General features: G+C 36.3%; 1 protein-coding gene across 8 annotated transcripts in view; it reads left to right on the forward strand.

Moving 5' to 3' along the window:
* Window positions 1-2,148: 2,148 nt before the first annotated feature.
* POSTN (periostin) overlaps window positions 2,149-13,092 on the forward strand; it is a 34,441-nt gene continuing 23,497 nt past the window's right edge. For 7 of the 8 annotated variants that reach the window (XM_069602219.1, XM_069602222.1, XM_069602223.1 and 4 more), the window contains exons 1-6: window positions 2,152-2,498; window positions 3,782-3,880; window positions 7,002-7,066; window positions 9,067-9,224; window positions 11,887-12,051; window positions 12,931-13,077. In XM_069602219.1, coding sequence (XP_069458320.1) covers window positions 2,380-2,498; window positions 3,782-3,880; window positions 7,002-7,066; window positions 9,067-9,224; window positions 11,887-12,051; window positions 12,931-13,077 — 753 coding nt within the window. In that variant the 5' untranslated portion in view covers window positions 2,152-2,379. Of the gene's footprint in view, window positions 2,499-3,781; window positions 3,881-7,001; window positions 7,067-9,066; window positions 9,225-11,886; window positions 12,052-12,930; window positions 13,078-13,092 lie in introns of all 8 variants that reach the window. The other variant, XM_069602224.1, reaches the window with a different exon arrangement.

A 13,092-nucleotide genomic window follows, 5' to 3' on the forward strand; every position in this document is an offset into this window, starting at 1 on the left:
AGAACAGTCGCCTTTTGAAATACAAATGCCTTTCCATTTTCACGACTTTTTTCATGCAATTATTTGTCCATTTGTGCCACTGAAGGAATCAGGATGAATGGAAGCCATTGATTCCCACGGATAAAATTGTGGTCACAGGAACAAATACTTCAAAATTGTTCTTGAAAATAATCAATATATTTTCCATTTATAGGCACTGTTAAGAAAGTAGGTAACAACAGAATATTATTAATTTTGCTTTCACGCCTATCTTCATAAGTCTATGTGTTATCATTCTGAACCAGATTTAAAGAACTTTTTTACTCTTGATACATATTAACCAAGTTTATATCTTCCACTGAACACCTCAGTCCTTTTTCTCCAGTCCAACCCCACTGGATATGAGTAGATTTCAGCTTCATCACAAAAGTGCTTATTAACAGTTACAGCTGTCTAAAACGAAAAGGGTTGCATTAATCGCAGAGAGCATCTCAGTAAAGAGTGATGACTATTAATATTTACAGTGATGATGTTGGAGAGGTTTCTGTATTTTGAGTTTGATCTGTTTCTCTGTAATTCTAAAATTCTACCATTATATCTTAAGATACTCAATCTACATTATATTGCCTCACCAGCCTAGAATTGAAGACTTTTATATAACTGTTATTAATAATCTAATAGCTAATATATTGATATCAGAACTTGTTTTCATAAAAGCTTTTCCATCCTATTCAATAAACAATTACTGATCACCTACTATTTAAACCTACTATATAAAGCAAACCAGTGACATTAAAATTAAAATAATTCCATTCAGAGGAACATAAGTGATAGATTAATTCTCCTTCCCACGAGGGACCAGGGAAAGCATATAATTTACTTCTTACCATCTTCTCTCCAGTTCTCCTTCTGAATTGCTCTTGCGTTTTCTGTACCTTAATATCAAGGTTTTCAAATTGAAAAGAAGCCTCTAAACATATTTTAGAATTTATTATTTTATTGTATGCTTTCTTAATAAACTAGCAGCACATTGCAGAATTATTTCAGTGCCCCAAGACAAAATCCTATAGCAAGCTTAATATAACTCTCCTGGTCCTTGGAATCCTCTCTGGCCCATTCCAGTCCCCCTTAAAAGTCTATCCAATTGGGCAACACAGTTTCATTTTCAGATTTCTCTACATTGCCAGTGGGGAATCAACTCTGATGGACCATTATAGCGGGAATACTTTGCAACAAGAATGTATTTGAATTATACTTTTACTTTAGGATAATGTATGACTTGTTTATCCAGGGAGACTGCAGTTATTGCAGGTAATTTTTGACTTCTGATGTTCAGATTTCTTTCATCCAAAGCATTCTGAACATTTCCTGTATCATATATGGGGTGGTGAGAGTGGATATTCTCTTGGCTAGGAAATGCACTGCGTAACACTGAGACTTTAGTTACTCTTTGTAAAAGAGAAGAAGCAGAATTCCGGCAATGCCCTTGTTTCTTAACACATATTGCATTATTCCCTTTCAGTTAGATTGGTAATAGTGGTTTCCAAAAGGGCATGCTTTTGCCCTGTGGTTACCAGTAGATGTGCTCTCCAGAAATGGTCAACGTCATGCCCTGTATGTAAGGAAAAAACAACAAAGCGCACATGGTTTTCCTTTGCTGCTTCATTTCAAAAGTTAGGGCAACTTGCCAGAACTGGATGTGTGTTAACTCCATCTATGCCTCGACATCTGAAAGGAGAAGTGAAATGGGACGTATCCCCCCAGTTTAGTGAAAACATGATCCCTCCTACATGTTTCACCATCAAGTTAAAATTCTAATCTCATACTCTGTGAAAGTTTGTATCTAGACAACATTTGTTTTTAATCAGCAGTCGTTACTGCCTTGTGATTATCAGACTTACATCTACCTTTGCTTACTGGTGAAAAATAATAACCTTTCAGTTTGGCTGTGAACTGAATATGACAAGATGTGATAAGATCCAATCATGCTCTCACTGAGCATGGGGACAAGGACTCTGAAAGGTATGGATTACAGAATGATCCTTAACGTCTAAATGAAATCATTTCCCATAAAAGCCCTCTAAATTACAAATGAATAAGATGGAAATATGAACCTGAAATGAGTCAGGAAGTAAAATAAAGAGAAAAATAAATCATTCAAAAATAAATGTCTTTTGGAGAGTGAGAAGAAAAAGGAGGCTCAGTTTGCTCAGTTAACACAACTGACAAAAGCGGATTTTAGCTGGCAACTTGAAGTTGCTGATGCCTTTTGGAGAGAGTTCAGATTCCCAGGTTGATACAGAGCTCCCTCCCAGAACTCTGACATGTATATAAGCTCTGAGCTCTCCAAAGCCCACTGCCAGTTCTCTTCGTGAACTAACTGCAGCGGAGAGACTAAAGATGATTCCTTTCTTACCAGTATTTTCTCTGTTCCTGCTGCTGGTTGTTAACCCTGCAAATGCCAATGGTCACTATGACAAGATCTTGGCTCACAGCCGTATCAGGGGCCGGGATCAGGGGTAAGTCAGTGGTTTGATTTTATAAACCTTTCCCTACCCCCACCCCCTTAGCTTGTTGTATGTATAGTTCTACATAAAGTTTCTTATTTATACCTCAGGGTTTTATTCCTACTTATTTGTAATAAGAAAAAGGAACAAATGAGTAATCTGTGGTTTATGTACATGTCTTAAACTTTAAGAATTACTGTCCAAATAATTTGTGTATAATTGCTTTTTATGAAACATTGCAAGATTTTAGTCTAGTTAGCAACATTTAATGGGGCATTTCTTTATGATTCAGTTTATTTGTGTTTTATTTCCTTCTAAATTTCCAGAATGAGGTTTTCAAAATTAAAGAATCTGTAGCTAGAGGCTCTCATTACATAAATAACTTTGAAATATCTCACATTATGTTAGGGAAAATTTCATTTATGTATGAAAATTACACAATAGATAATGTAACAAGTTTTCTGAAGTTTTTTGAAGCATTTAAGAATGCTTTTAAATTTTGCATTCTATAAAATTTGCAATAACTTGATTTCATAGAAAAAACTACAACTGAGTTTCTCAAAGTTATCAGACAATTTAGTAACTTAACCAAGCATTTAGTATTAATTTTTGAAATGGATCTTGGCACTGCTGCCTGTGTCTCAGAGGAATTTTTCATCATGCTTCCAAGTTCCCTTGCCTTACAGAGCAAATAAGACTCGCATCTCTTTAAGGGAGAAAAACACTTAAAATTCTGGCAGAGAATGTTTTAATCTAATTACTTCCAGGCAAAGAAATAAATTTTCCTTTGGGCAGCCATATTATTTAAGTTAATCTTAACATTCATTTACTTCTGTGATTGCTTACCTAGAAAATTACAGAGTACAGTATCTTGGGACTTAGTAAAACTTGTCTATTTTGCTGTCTAATCTGTCATTGTTCCAGGGCCCTGAAGCCACTCCCATGCCCTACGTGAGTACATGTTTGGTTTAAAAGGGTCAGGGCATCACCTACTATTAAAAGTAATAAGAAACATATTGTTAAAATCTATTAGATTAACTTCTGAAATACTGGCATTGTATTCCCAGAAGTGTACAATTTCCTCTCCGTCTCTCACAGTTAGTTTTTCTAATGACTCAGTAGGATTGGATCAAGAATGAGATCTGCTCATGACTGGAGTCACATCTTTGAAAATCTAAGCCACATATTAACTTTCTCTTTTTCTTTCTTTGTTTTTAACCACCTGACCTATAGATATGAAAAGCTATTTGTTAATGTTATGACATTAATGTTCTTTCCTTACTTCTGTCTTCCAGTCCAAATGTCTGTGCCCTTCAACAGATTTTGGGCACCAAAAAGAAATACTTCAGTACCTGCAGGAACTGGTATCAAGGTGCCATCTGTGGGAAAAAAACGTAAGTCTCATCTGTTCTTTAATGTGCCAGTTCCAAAGACAACACTGCGATGCCCATGGCTTTCTTTGGACAGAAACACACACTGTTCTTTTGAAAATACTCTCCAAAATTGGTAGCTTAAAAAAAAAAATGGATCACTGTGAATAAAGAAATTTCTCCTGCATTTCTCCCTGTGCTCATAAAACTAACTTTTTCCTTAATTCTATGGCACTGGCCCTGTGACCTGCTATAGAATCACTGTAATAGTTTGGCTATGTCATTTCTACTCCTGGTTAGGCCTCTTTTACCTTGGGGCTTCCTAGTGGCTCAGTTGGTAAAGAATCTGCTTGTGATCCAGGAGACCTAGGTTCAATCCCTGGGTCAGGAAGATCCCTGGAAAAGGAAATGGCCACTGGCCACGTGACTTGGTATAGAATCACAGAGAATTTGAATGGAATCACTGAGGGTTTGACTATGTCATTTCTCCTCCTGGTTTGGCTTTTTTTATCTTGGGGAAGTCAATTAACCTCATTATCTCAGTTTTCTCCTTTTATTAAAAAGTGGGCCAGAGGAACAGATTGATCTGAAAAATCAGGATTTTAAGGTAAGATTGTTTGCCTCCAGTCATTTAGAAATTATCTAAAATACTTCACTTTACCCCAGAGTTTTCATCAAAGATTAAAGTTGGAAAAGATTCAAGTTTCATCTTTTCATTTAATCCAGTCACTCCATCCCAAACTGTCAGATTCTCAGAGTCTCCAAAGGTGATAATGGAAGCCCACCACTATATCTACTATTTCAATAACCAAAAAAGATGATTACTCCCCAACTTAGTTATCTGTTTCACTGATTAACTTAAAATTGGAAAACATTTTTTATTACTTAATAGCTTATTGGTTTAATCAATACATATTGGCAAGTTCTTCATTTTAAGATGAAGGAGCTGAGTTCTAGACAGAACAAATTACTAGATCAAAAAGGTCAGAGATGTCATCCTTGGTCAAGAAAACAGTGGAAATGGCTCCTGCCTGCTTCCTATTAATTTGGACCCCACCTTCAGTGAAGGATACCCTGAGAACCACAATATGGGAGATACATCATCGTTAAACTTCAGATACCCTAAATAGGTGAAAGCATTAGGGTATTGTTAAAAATATATTCCTAACTTAATAATATTGGTTACAAATACTAAATCACATCACCTTTTGGAGTCTTCAATGCTTTACCTAAATTCACCTGAAAGGTGAATTTAATTCATTTTCTGAAGGGAAAGAAAGGGAAAGAAAGTGAAGTCACTCAGTCATGTCCAACTCTTTGCAACCCCATGGACTGTAGCCTACCAGGGTCCTCCATCCATGGGATTTTCCAGGCAAGAATACTGGAGTGGGTTGCCACTTCCTTCTCCAGGAGATCTTCCCGACCCAGGGATTGAACCCCGGTCCCCTGCATTGTAGGCAGACGTTTTACCATCTGAGCCACCAGGGAAGCTCTGAAGGTAAAATGAATGAACAAATGTGAAATTACTAAATAATTCTAATTCATAATGTTAGTCATCCTTAAGTTTAAATTATTTTAAGCAAATTGGATATACGCTGGTGGGAAAAGGAGATATGAACAGATACTATTTAAAATGCATAGGGTTATCTTTATTTCTACTAAGAATCATGTATTCAAAACATACAGCCTTAGCTGGACTTTCCATAGTAATCGAGTTTAGTACCCCACAGGACACTGCTGCCTGTTCCCACACATTGGCTTAATGTAATTGTAACTAATGTTACTTCTTGACCAGGACATTATTCCTATTAGTTTGCAGACATCTGCTAGACTTATTAGTCATTGACACAGTTGCAATGTAAGTCAGTGGTTACAAGGATCCTGGCCATGATTTAGGTCAGGCCCTAGTTGGGAATGCCAAAGCTCTGGATTCTTCTCCCTTTGTTCTTTATATTCTTGATTACCATGAGGCTTATTTGGAATGCACACTAACTACAAAAGAGAGGACCTGCTTTCTGAAACATTTAAGGGAAATCTTTATTACACCCTTCTTGGAAGTTAAGGAAATCTGATATAATCTTACTTTAATCCTCTAAATATATTAGAAATGCCAAGGCTTGTACAAGGCATATGCCAAGAATCCTTCTTGCTTTCCATTAAAAAAAAATTCCTGCTTTGAAGTCTGGCTTTTTACCAGAAATATAACATGTCTTCTTTGATTAATTATATTAGCTTATTTCTGTTAACTTCATTTTCACAAACACATTGACATCTGTGCTCTGGAATAAATGTAAATGCTAGTTTTAAATAACCAAAGAAATCAATAATATTGACAGGAAGAATGCCTGATTTGCCATCTGCTTGCAGCTGCTAAAAATTCCAAAGTCATCTTTAGGAACTTATGTATCAGTTGACAGAAATATATTGAATGATTTGCTCAAGGTCACACATCTACTAGGTAGTAGAACTGAGAACCAAACTTCATTCTGGCTCCACGATCCTAGAACTTTTCCACCATGCCATGAGGTGAAACTCATATGACTACCTTAATGTCAAAAAATGTCAAAGATATGGCTTTTCCAGTAATCATGTGCGGATGTGAGAGTTGGACCATCCAGAAGGCTAAGCGCAGAAGAACTGATGCTTTTGAATTGTGGTGCTGGATAAAACTCGTTAAATTTCTTTGGACAGCAAGGAGATCAAACCAGTCCATCCTAAAGGAAATCAATCCTGAATATTCATTGGAAGGATTGATGCTGAAGCTCTAATACTTTGGCTACCTGATGTGAAGAGCCAACTCACTAGGAAAAAACCTGATACTGGGAAAGGTTGAAGGCAGGAAGAGAAGGGGACAACAGAGGATGAGATGGTTGGGTGGCATCACCCACTCAATGGACTCGAGTTTGAGCAAACTTAGGGAGATAGTGAAGGACGGGGAAGCCTGGCCTGCTGCTTCATGGGGTTGCAAAGAGTCAGACACAACTTATCAACTAAACAACAATGTCATAAACAAACAAAAGAACAACAAACTTGATATCTAAATTATCAATAAGTCATGGCAATAAATGATATGTTTTGCTAACTTAGTCAAAATGTATCCTATGCAGTGCCTCCATTTTAATATTAATTTTCTTCCAATGTATAGGACTGTGTTATATGAATGCTGCCCTGGTTATATGAGGATGGAAGGAATGAAAGGCTGCCCAGCAGGTAATGTATCAATTATAGAATTAAATGAAAAATTTGTCTTGTGTGAGGAAAAAAGAGTTGAATTAGCTTTTAGAGAAGCCAATATGTGTGTGTGTGTGTGTGTTTAGCACCCTGATAAATCCTAGATATATTCTCCATATCTTAATCACTAGTTTATCATGGCAATAAAGCATGAAAACATACATCTTGTACACTGGATGCTGGACAACAGACGCTTATTCCAAATTTAAATTAGTTCAACGTTCCTTCAAGACGAAGATCCTCACTACAAAATGCCTTTTTTTGAACTTGTCTAGAAACATGGGTTGACTACTTGGCAAGGCATCATCTTTTCTGATTTAACTGCTCAACAGCTCTGATTTTATAAGATTCTTCGTACTGAAAGTTGGTTTCCTGTAACTCGCCAACTTGAGAAAAAATAGTTAATCTATTTCCTCTTTGAGATGACAGCCATTCAAATATTTAACACAAGTCATCACACCCTTCCTCCAGCTACTCTCTTTTCCCCAGTAGAATCTTCCTTTCTGTGGGCTCATCACCCACAGTTTGAATGGGATCTAGACTTTGGAGCCCTTACTGTCATGGACAGCAACCCATGGAAAACCTCTAATCCAGTCTTTTTTTTTTTTTTTTTAATTGGGATCCAAAACTGGTGTCTACAACCCATGTGTGACCAGGCCGTGGAGAGAATATTAAGACAAATATGTCAATGTAGGGAGCTCCTGAACTTTTGTTGATGTCATTGGTAACCATGTTATGCCATTAGCTCATGTTGAATTTTTAATTAATTAATACAGATTAGTGGTCTGTTTTATATGAATACTATCGAATCAAGTCTTCCACAGGAATTTGTTTGTGGCATTTAACCTGTTAATTTGGACTCATTTTCCCCATTCTGTTGGGATGTCTTTAAATCCTGATTTTGTAATTTAATTTACTAATTGCATACCTGTTCTTTCTATTGTCACAAAGATAAGAATCATCTCTCCTGTGATATGATCCAAATCATACTAAACTTCAAATAAGGTCATGAAGAGTAAGTTGGCTGTACCCAACCTAAAGGCTAACATTCACATATTAATTTTCATTCTGAAGTTCAGGAGATTTCTGGAAGTGTTAGATATTTTAATCTATTTTCTTCCTGAAATTATGATGAAAAGAAGTAGGTCTACATATTTCTTTCAGGGATCCAAATGTATATAATTATGATCCTTACACCTACAAGTATTATACTACTTAGGAGCTTTAAGCCAACATGAAAAAAATTATTACCTTGGCCACTCTCAGAGAGAAGTGAGGAAATTTTTTTCAATGAAATGATCAAAGATACTTAGTGATAATTGTGATTGAACCCTTACAGACATAGCAGATTTGACAACTAAATAGATAAAATATTAAACTAGGATAATAATTTAAAATTATTTGACCTTCAACATAAAGGACAAGTATTTTGGGGCTTCCCAGATGGCACCAGTGGTAAAGAATCTGCTTGCCAATGAAGGAGACACAAGAGATGCAGGTTCAATCCCTGGATTGGGAAGATCCCCTGGAGTATGAAATGGCAACCCATGCCAATACTCTTGCCTACAAAATTCCATGGACAGAGGAGCCTGGAAGACCCTAACACTGGGAAAGATTGAAGGCAAAACAAAATGGGGATGGCAGAGGATGAGATGGTTAGATAGCATCACTAAACCAATGGACATGAGTTTGAGAAAACTGTGGAAGATAGTGAAGGACAAGGAAGCCTGGCATGCTGCAATTCATTGAGTCACAAACAGTCGGACAGGACTGAGTGATCAAACAACAGCAACAACAATAGTACTTTATCATTTGACGTTCAAAAGGCAACTTTCATAGAAAACTGATGATTCACAGACTTGTGTTGCTAAAATCATCCATTAAATATCTTGAGGGACTTCTTGTAAAGGTTAAATCATTGTAAAATAACATTTTTGACATTTTCTCCTAAGTACTTACTCATCTCTTGATTATTTCAGTGATGCCTATTGACCATGTTTATGGAACCCTGGGCATTGTGGGAGCTACCACCACACAGCACTATTCTGATGTCTCAAAACTGAGGGAGGAGATTGAAGGACAGGGATCATTCACTTACTTCGCACCGAGTAACGAAGCTTGGGACAACCTGGATTCTGTAATTCATTATTTTTAATGAATATAACTTTTTCTGTTATTGTTATATTATTTCAATTGATTTATTAACTTAGAAATTAATAGAAATTGTATATCTTTTTGTTGTGCATATATGATGATACATAAAAGGATGAGGGTATTAAGGATGCTCCTTAATTGAGGGTAAGGAAAAAGTGGCTCAGTGGCAAAGAATACGCCTGCCAGTGCAGGAGATGCGGGTTCAATCCCTGCATTGGGCAGATCCCCTGGAGAAGGAAGTGGCAACCCATTCCAGTATTCTTGCCTGGAAAATTCCCAAAGACAGAGGACCCTGGCGGGCTACAGTCCATGAGGTCGCAAAGAGTTGGACATGAATGAACATGCAAAAAACAAACTAAAAAGGAGCAAATCATTTTAGTACCTCCATGAATGGAATAACAGCCCAGCAGGCTCATAGACTAATAACAAAAAAGGCAAACCAACAGTAGATTGAACAAGCACTTATTATTATTCCATTTTACTCCTTTTCTCTTTCCCTTTTGGTTGTGGAGAATTATAGGTAATTTTAGATGATGTATCTTGTAGAAAGGCAAGTTAAGAAGCCTCTTGAAATGTTATTTTTAATAAGCTCTATTAAATATATATTTATCATTTTAATTGTATATAAATGTATATGACTGTTTAAAGACTGACATAAGTGTATATGGATATTTAAATGAAGGGTTGTAAATTATGCATTTAATTTTCAGGTTTTTCTATGCATAGTCTGATTTATAGCACACTAAGTTATGACTCAATATCCAGATCTATATAACTGGTATAGAAATATATTCCTACTTTCTACTTGATATGAAGATGAACTGAAAATTACTACTAGAGTCATGTCAGTTCAGTTCAGTCACTCAGTCATGTCCACCTTTTTGTAACCTCATGGACTGCAGCATACCAGGCTTCCCTGTCCATCACCAACTCCTGAAGCTTACTCAAACTCATGAGTCATATAGTATTTGGTAAAACTTAGGTAGATTCTTTGGGATTTTACCTTGATACATTAACTGTGAGGTTACTTGCTTACAAATACAGAACTTTCCCTCTTCTGGTTGTCTTTGATCAAATCTCTAACCACCTTGCTGGCCCTTTTTGCAGACTCCTCTTCTTCCTCATCTTAAGAATGGGTTTTATTAAAGCCTCTTCTAGGAACTCTACTCTGCAGTTCATATGCACTTCAGATGGCTTCAGCTTTCACTTAATGCACAGAACCATGAAGTCTGTGTTTCTGGATCCCCAGAAGAATATTTCTAACACCTGTCTTAATATTTCTCCTTGGATACACCATCTATATTTTTAAACAAACTGTTATCCAAAACAGATGCCACTTTCTCCCCATCAAAAACTGCTTTTCTGCTGTTTCCATAACTGGCAACCCCAATCTCAGAGTTCAAACTTTAAAATTATGAGTCATCCTTACTTCTCCCCTCTTCAGTTCTTAGAAACTACTATTAGTCATCCACAGCTCATTTTTCATCCTCGTAATACTCTCCTTCTGTTACACATTGCCACCAGATTAACCTTCTTAAAGCCCGGGCTAATTGTTGTATTCTAATGCCGCAAAAGGGGCTTAGTGGCTCTCTATTGCCAGTTTAATTTACTCTTTGCTTGGGAATTAAAGTCTTCTATGTCATTGTCCCATACACTTTTCTAAAATTTCTCCCTATTATCTGAGAAACATAAAACCACACTGGACAACTTCTGCTTTCTTTGCCAGCAGTTGGACTTAGAGAGATCACTACAACATTCCTACCCTATCTACCTATCCTGCAAGACCTGTCTTCAAACTTTGGATTGCTGGCCATTTTCATTTGACCTAGAAAGCATTTATTTCCTCCGTCTGTCCTTTATCTAATCATGCTTATATTTACCAGCTGCTATAGCATCCGTGGGCTTCCTAGGTGGAGCTAGTGGTAAAGAACCTGCTTGCCAATCCAGGAGATGCAAGAGACACAGGTTTAATCCCTTGGTCAGGAAGATCCCCTGGAGGAGGGCATGGCAACCCACTTGCCTGGAAAATCCCATGGACAGAGCAGCCTAGTGGGCTACAGTCCATAGGGTCTCAAAGAGTCAGATACAACTGAAGTGACTTAACATGCACACACATAGGATAAGTACCTCAAAGATCAAGATTTCACCTTACTTATCATTGTATTTCTCATAACACCAAGTATAGTATGATATGATATTGAATAAATGAAAGGTACAGAATGGTTGAATTCTTGAATGTTATAGAATAAACATAAAACACATTAAAATTACAATATTGTATGTATACAAATATAATGCCATTTTTAATTTTTTCCACCCTAAAATTTTAAATATCTGATAATTTCATACCCCCTAAGCCTTGACAGCAAGAGCATCTCTTCATCAATATAGTCATTAAAATTTTTGTTTTGTCTCTAAAAATGTCCAAATACTCTGTAAGATCGGAAAGACTTTACTGAGTACCTGTACTTATAACATTTCTTAGTCAGTTGAAATAATATAATTTTAAGTTATTTATTTCAACTTGTTTTGACCATCTGGGTAATTCAATGAGACAATAATAAGAGAGTAGAAACAGTGTGATTACAGGCATTTTAATAATTAACTATAATAAAATAAACTTCTGCCATTTCAATTTTTCCTAGGATATCCGGAGAGGTCTGGAGAGCAATGTGAATGTTGAATTACTGAATGCTTTACATAGCCACATGGTTAATAAGAGAATGTTGACCAAGGACTTGAAAAATGGCATGATTATCCCTTCAATGTATAACAACTTGGGGCTCTTCATTAACCATTATCCTAATGGGGTAAGTTTATGCAATAAAAAGTACATTGATCAATAACACTGCCCCTGATTTTTTCTATGACCTTTATGTAAGGTTTACAGAAATAATAAAATGTCAGTGAATAAACTTTTCCTTACATGTAAAGCATGTGAATTTCCAATTCAGTGACTGATTTCTACCAATGAGTGTTGGCAAGGAAGAAATTAAATGGACAGTTTGTTGACAGTAGACTTAGATGTTCTACAAAGGGAAATTTTATTAGCTGATGTGTTTGAATAATCAATAATAAGAGAAAAATAAAGAATAAGAATTTATCAAAGAATAATCAGAGAATGAGAATTCTTTTATTCATCCCCTTGCGACTATACTAATTTAGATTTTTGTGGGTTTTGATAAGCATGTTTTGATAAAGTCATTGTGGGAAACTTCCAGCAAGGTCATGGGGCTCTTCCAGTAGTCAGATTTCCAGGGACAGAAAGGATCACTGATGAAGCAATATTCAGGAAATCACTGAAATAGAACTGATTACATTTCTGTAATAATTGTTTCTGTCTCAGAACTTGGCCTACATTAGAAATAGTGTATGACTATCTCTATAAAAAAAAGTGAGCAATAAAAACAATAATTCAAAAAATGTTTTTGCCTTATGTTTCTAGACATGTTAAGTACAATTGGGTTCTCAACTGGTTCCATTTTCTCTTAGTTTTGGGGTGTTTGGTGTTTTTTTTTTTTTTAGACACAGTAATTTGTAAGTCTCCATCCTCAGCATTTGTATTCAGAATGTCAGTTCTTTCATGTTACATTTACCAATAAACTTGAGACATGGGAAATGGGCTTGCAGTCTCAATGGTCAACAGACAGCTGTGATTTCTGCAATCTGATTTTCCCAAATAATTGCAGGTTGTCACTGTGAACTGTGCTCGAATCATCCATGGGAACCAGATTGCAACAAATGGCGTGGTGCATGTCATTGACCGTGTCCTTACACAAATTGGTACCTCAATTCAGGACTTCATTGAAGCAGAAGATGAGCTCTCATCTTTTAGGGTATGTCCAAGAAGT

Source organism: Ovis canadensis, chromosome 10 (genome assembly GCF_042477335.2).
Source record: "Ovis canadensis isolate MfBH-ARS-UI-01 breed Bighorn chromosome 10, ARS-UI_OviCan_v2, whole genome shotgun sequence".
In the NCBI taxonomy this organism is placed as follows: Eukaryota; Metazoa; Chordata; class Mammalia; order Artiodactyla; family Bovidae; genus Ovis; species Ovis canadensis.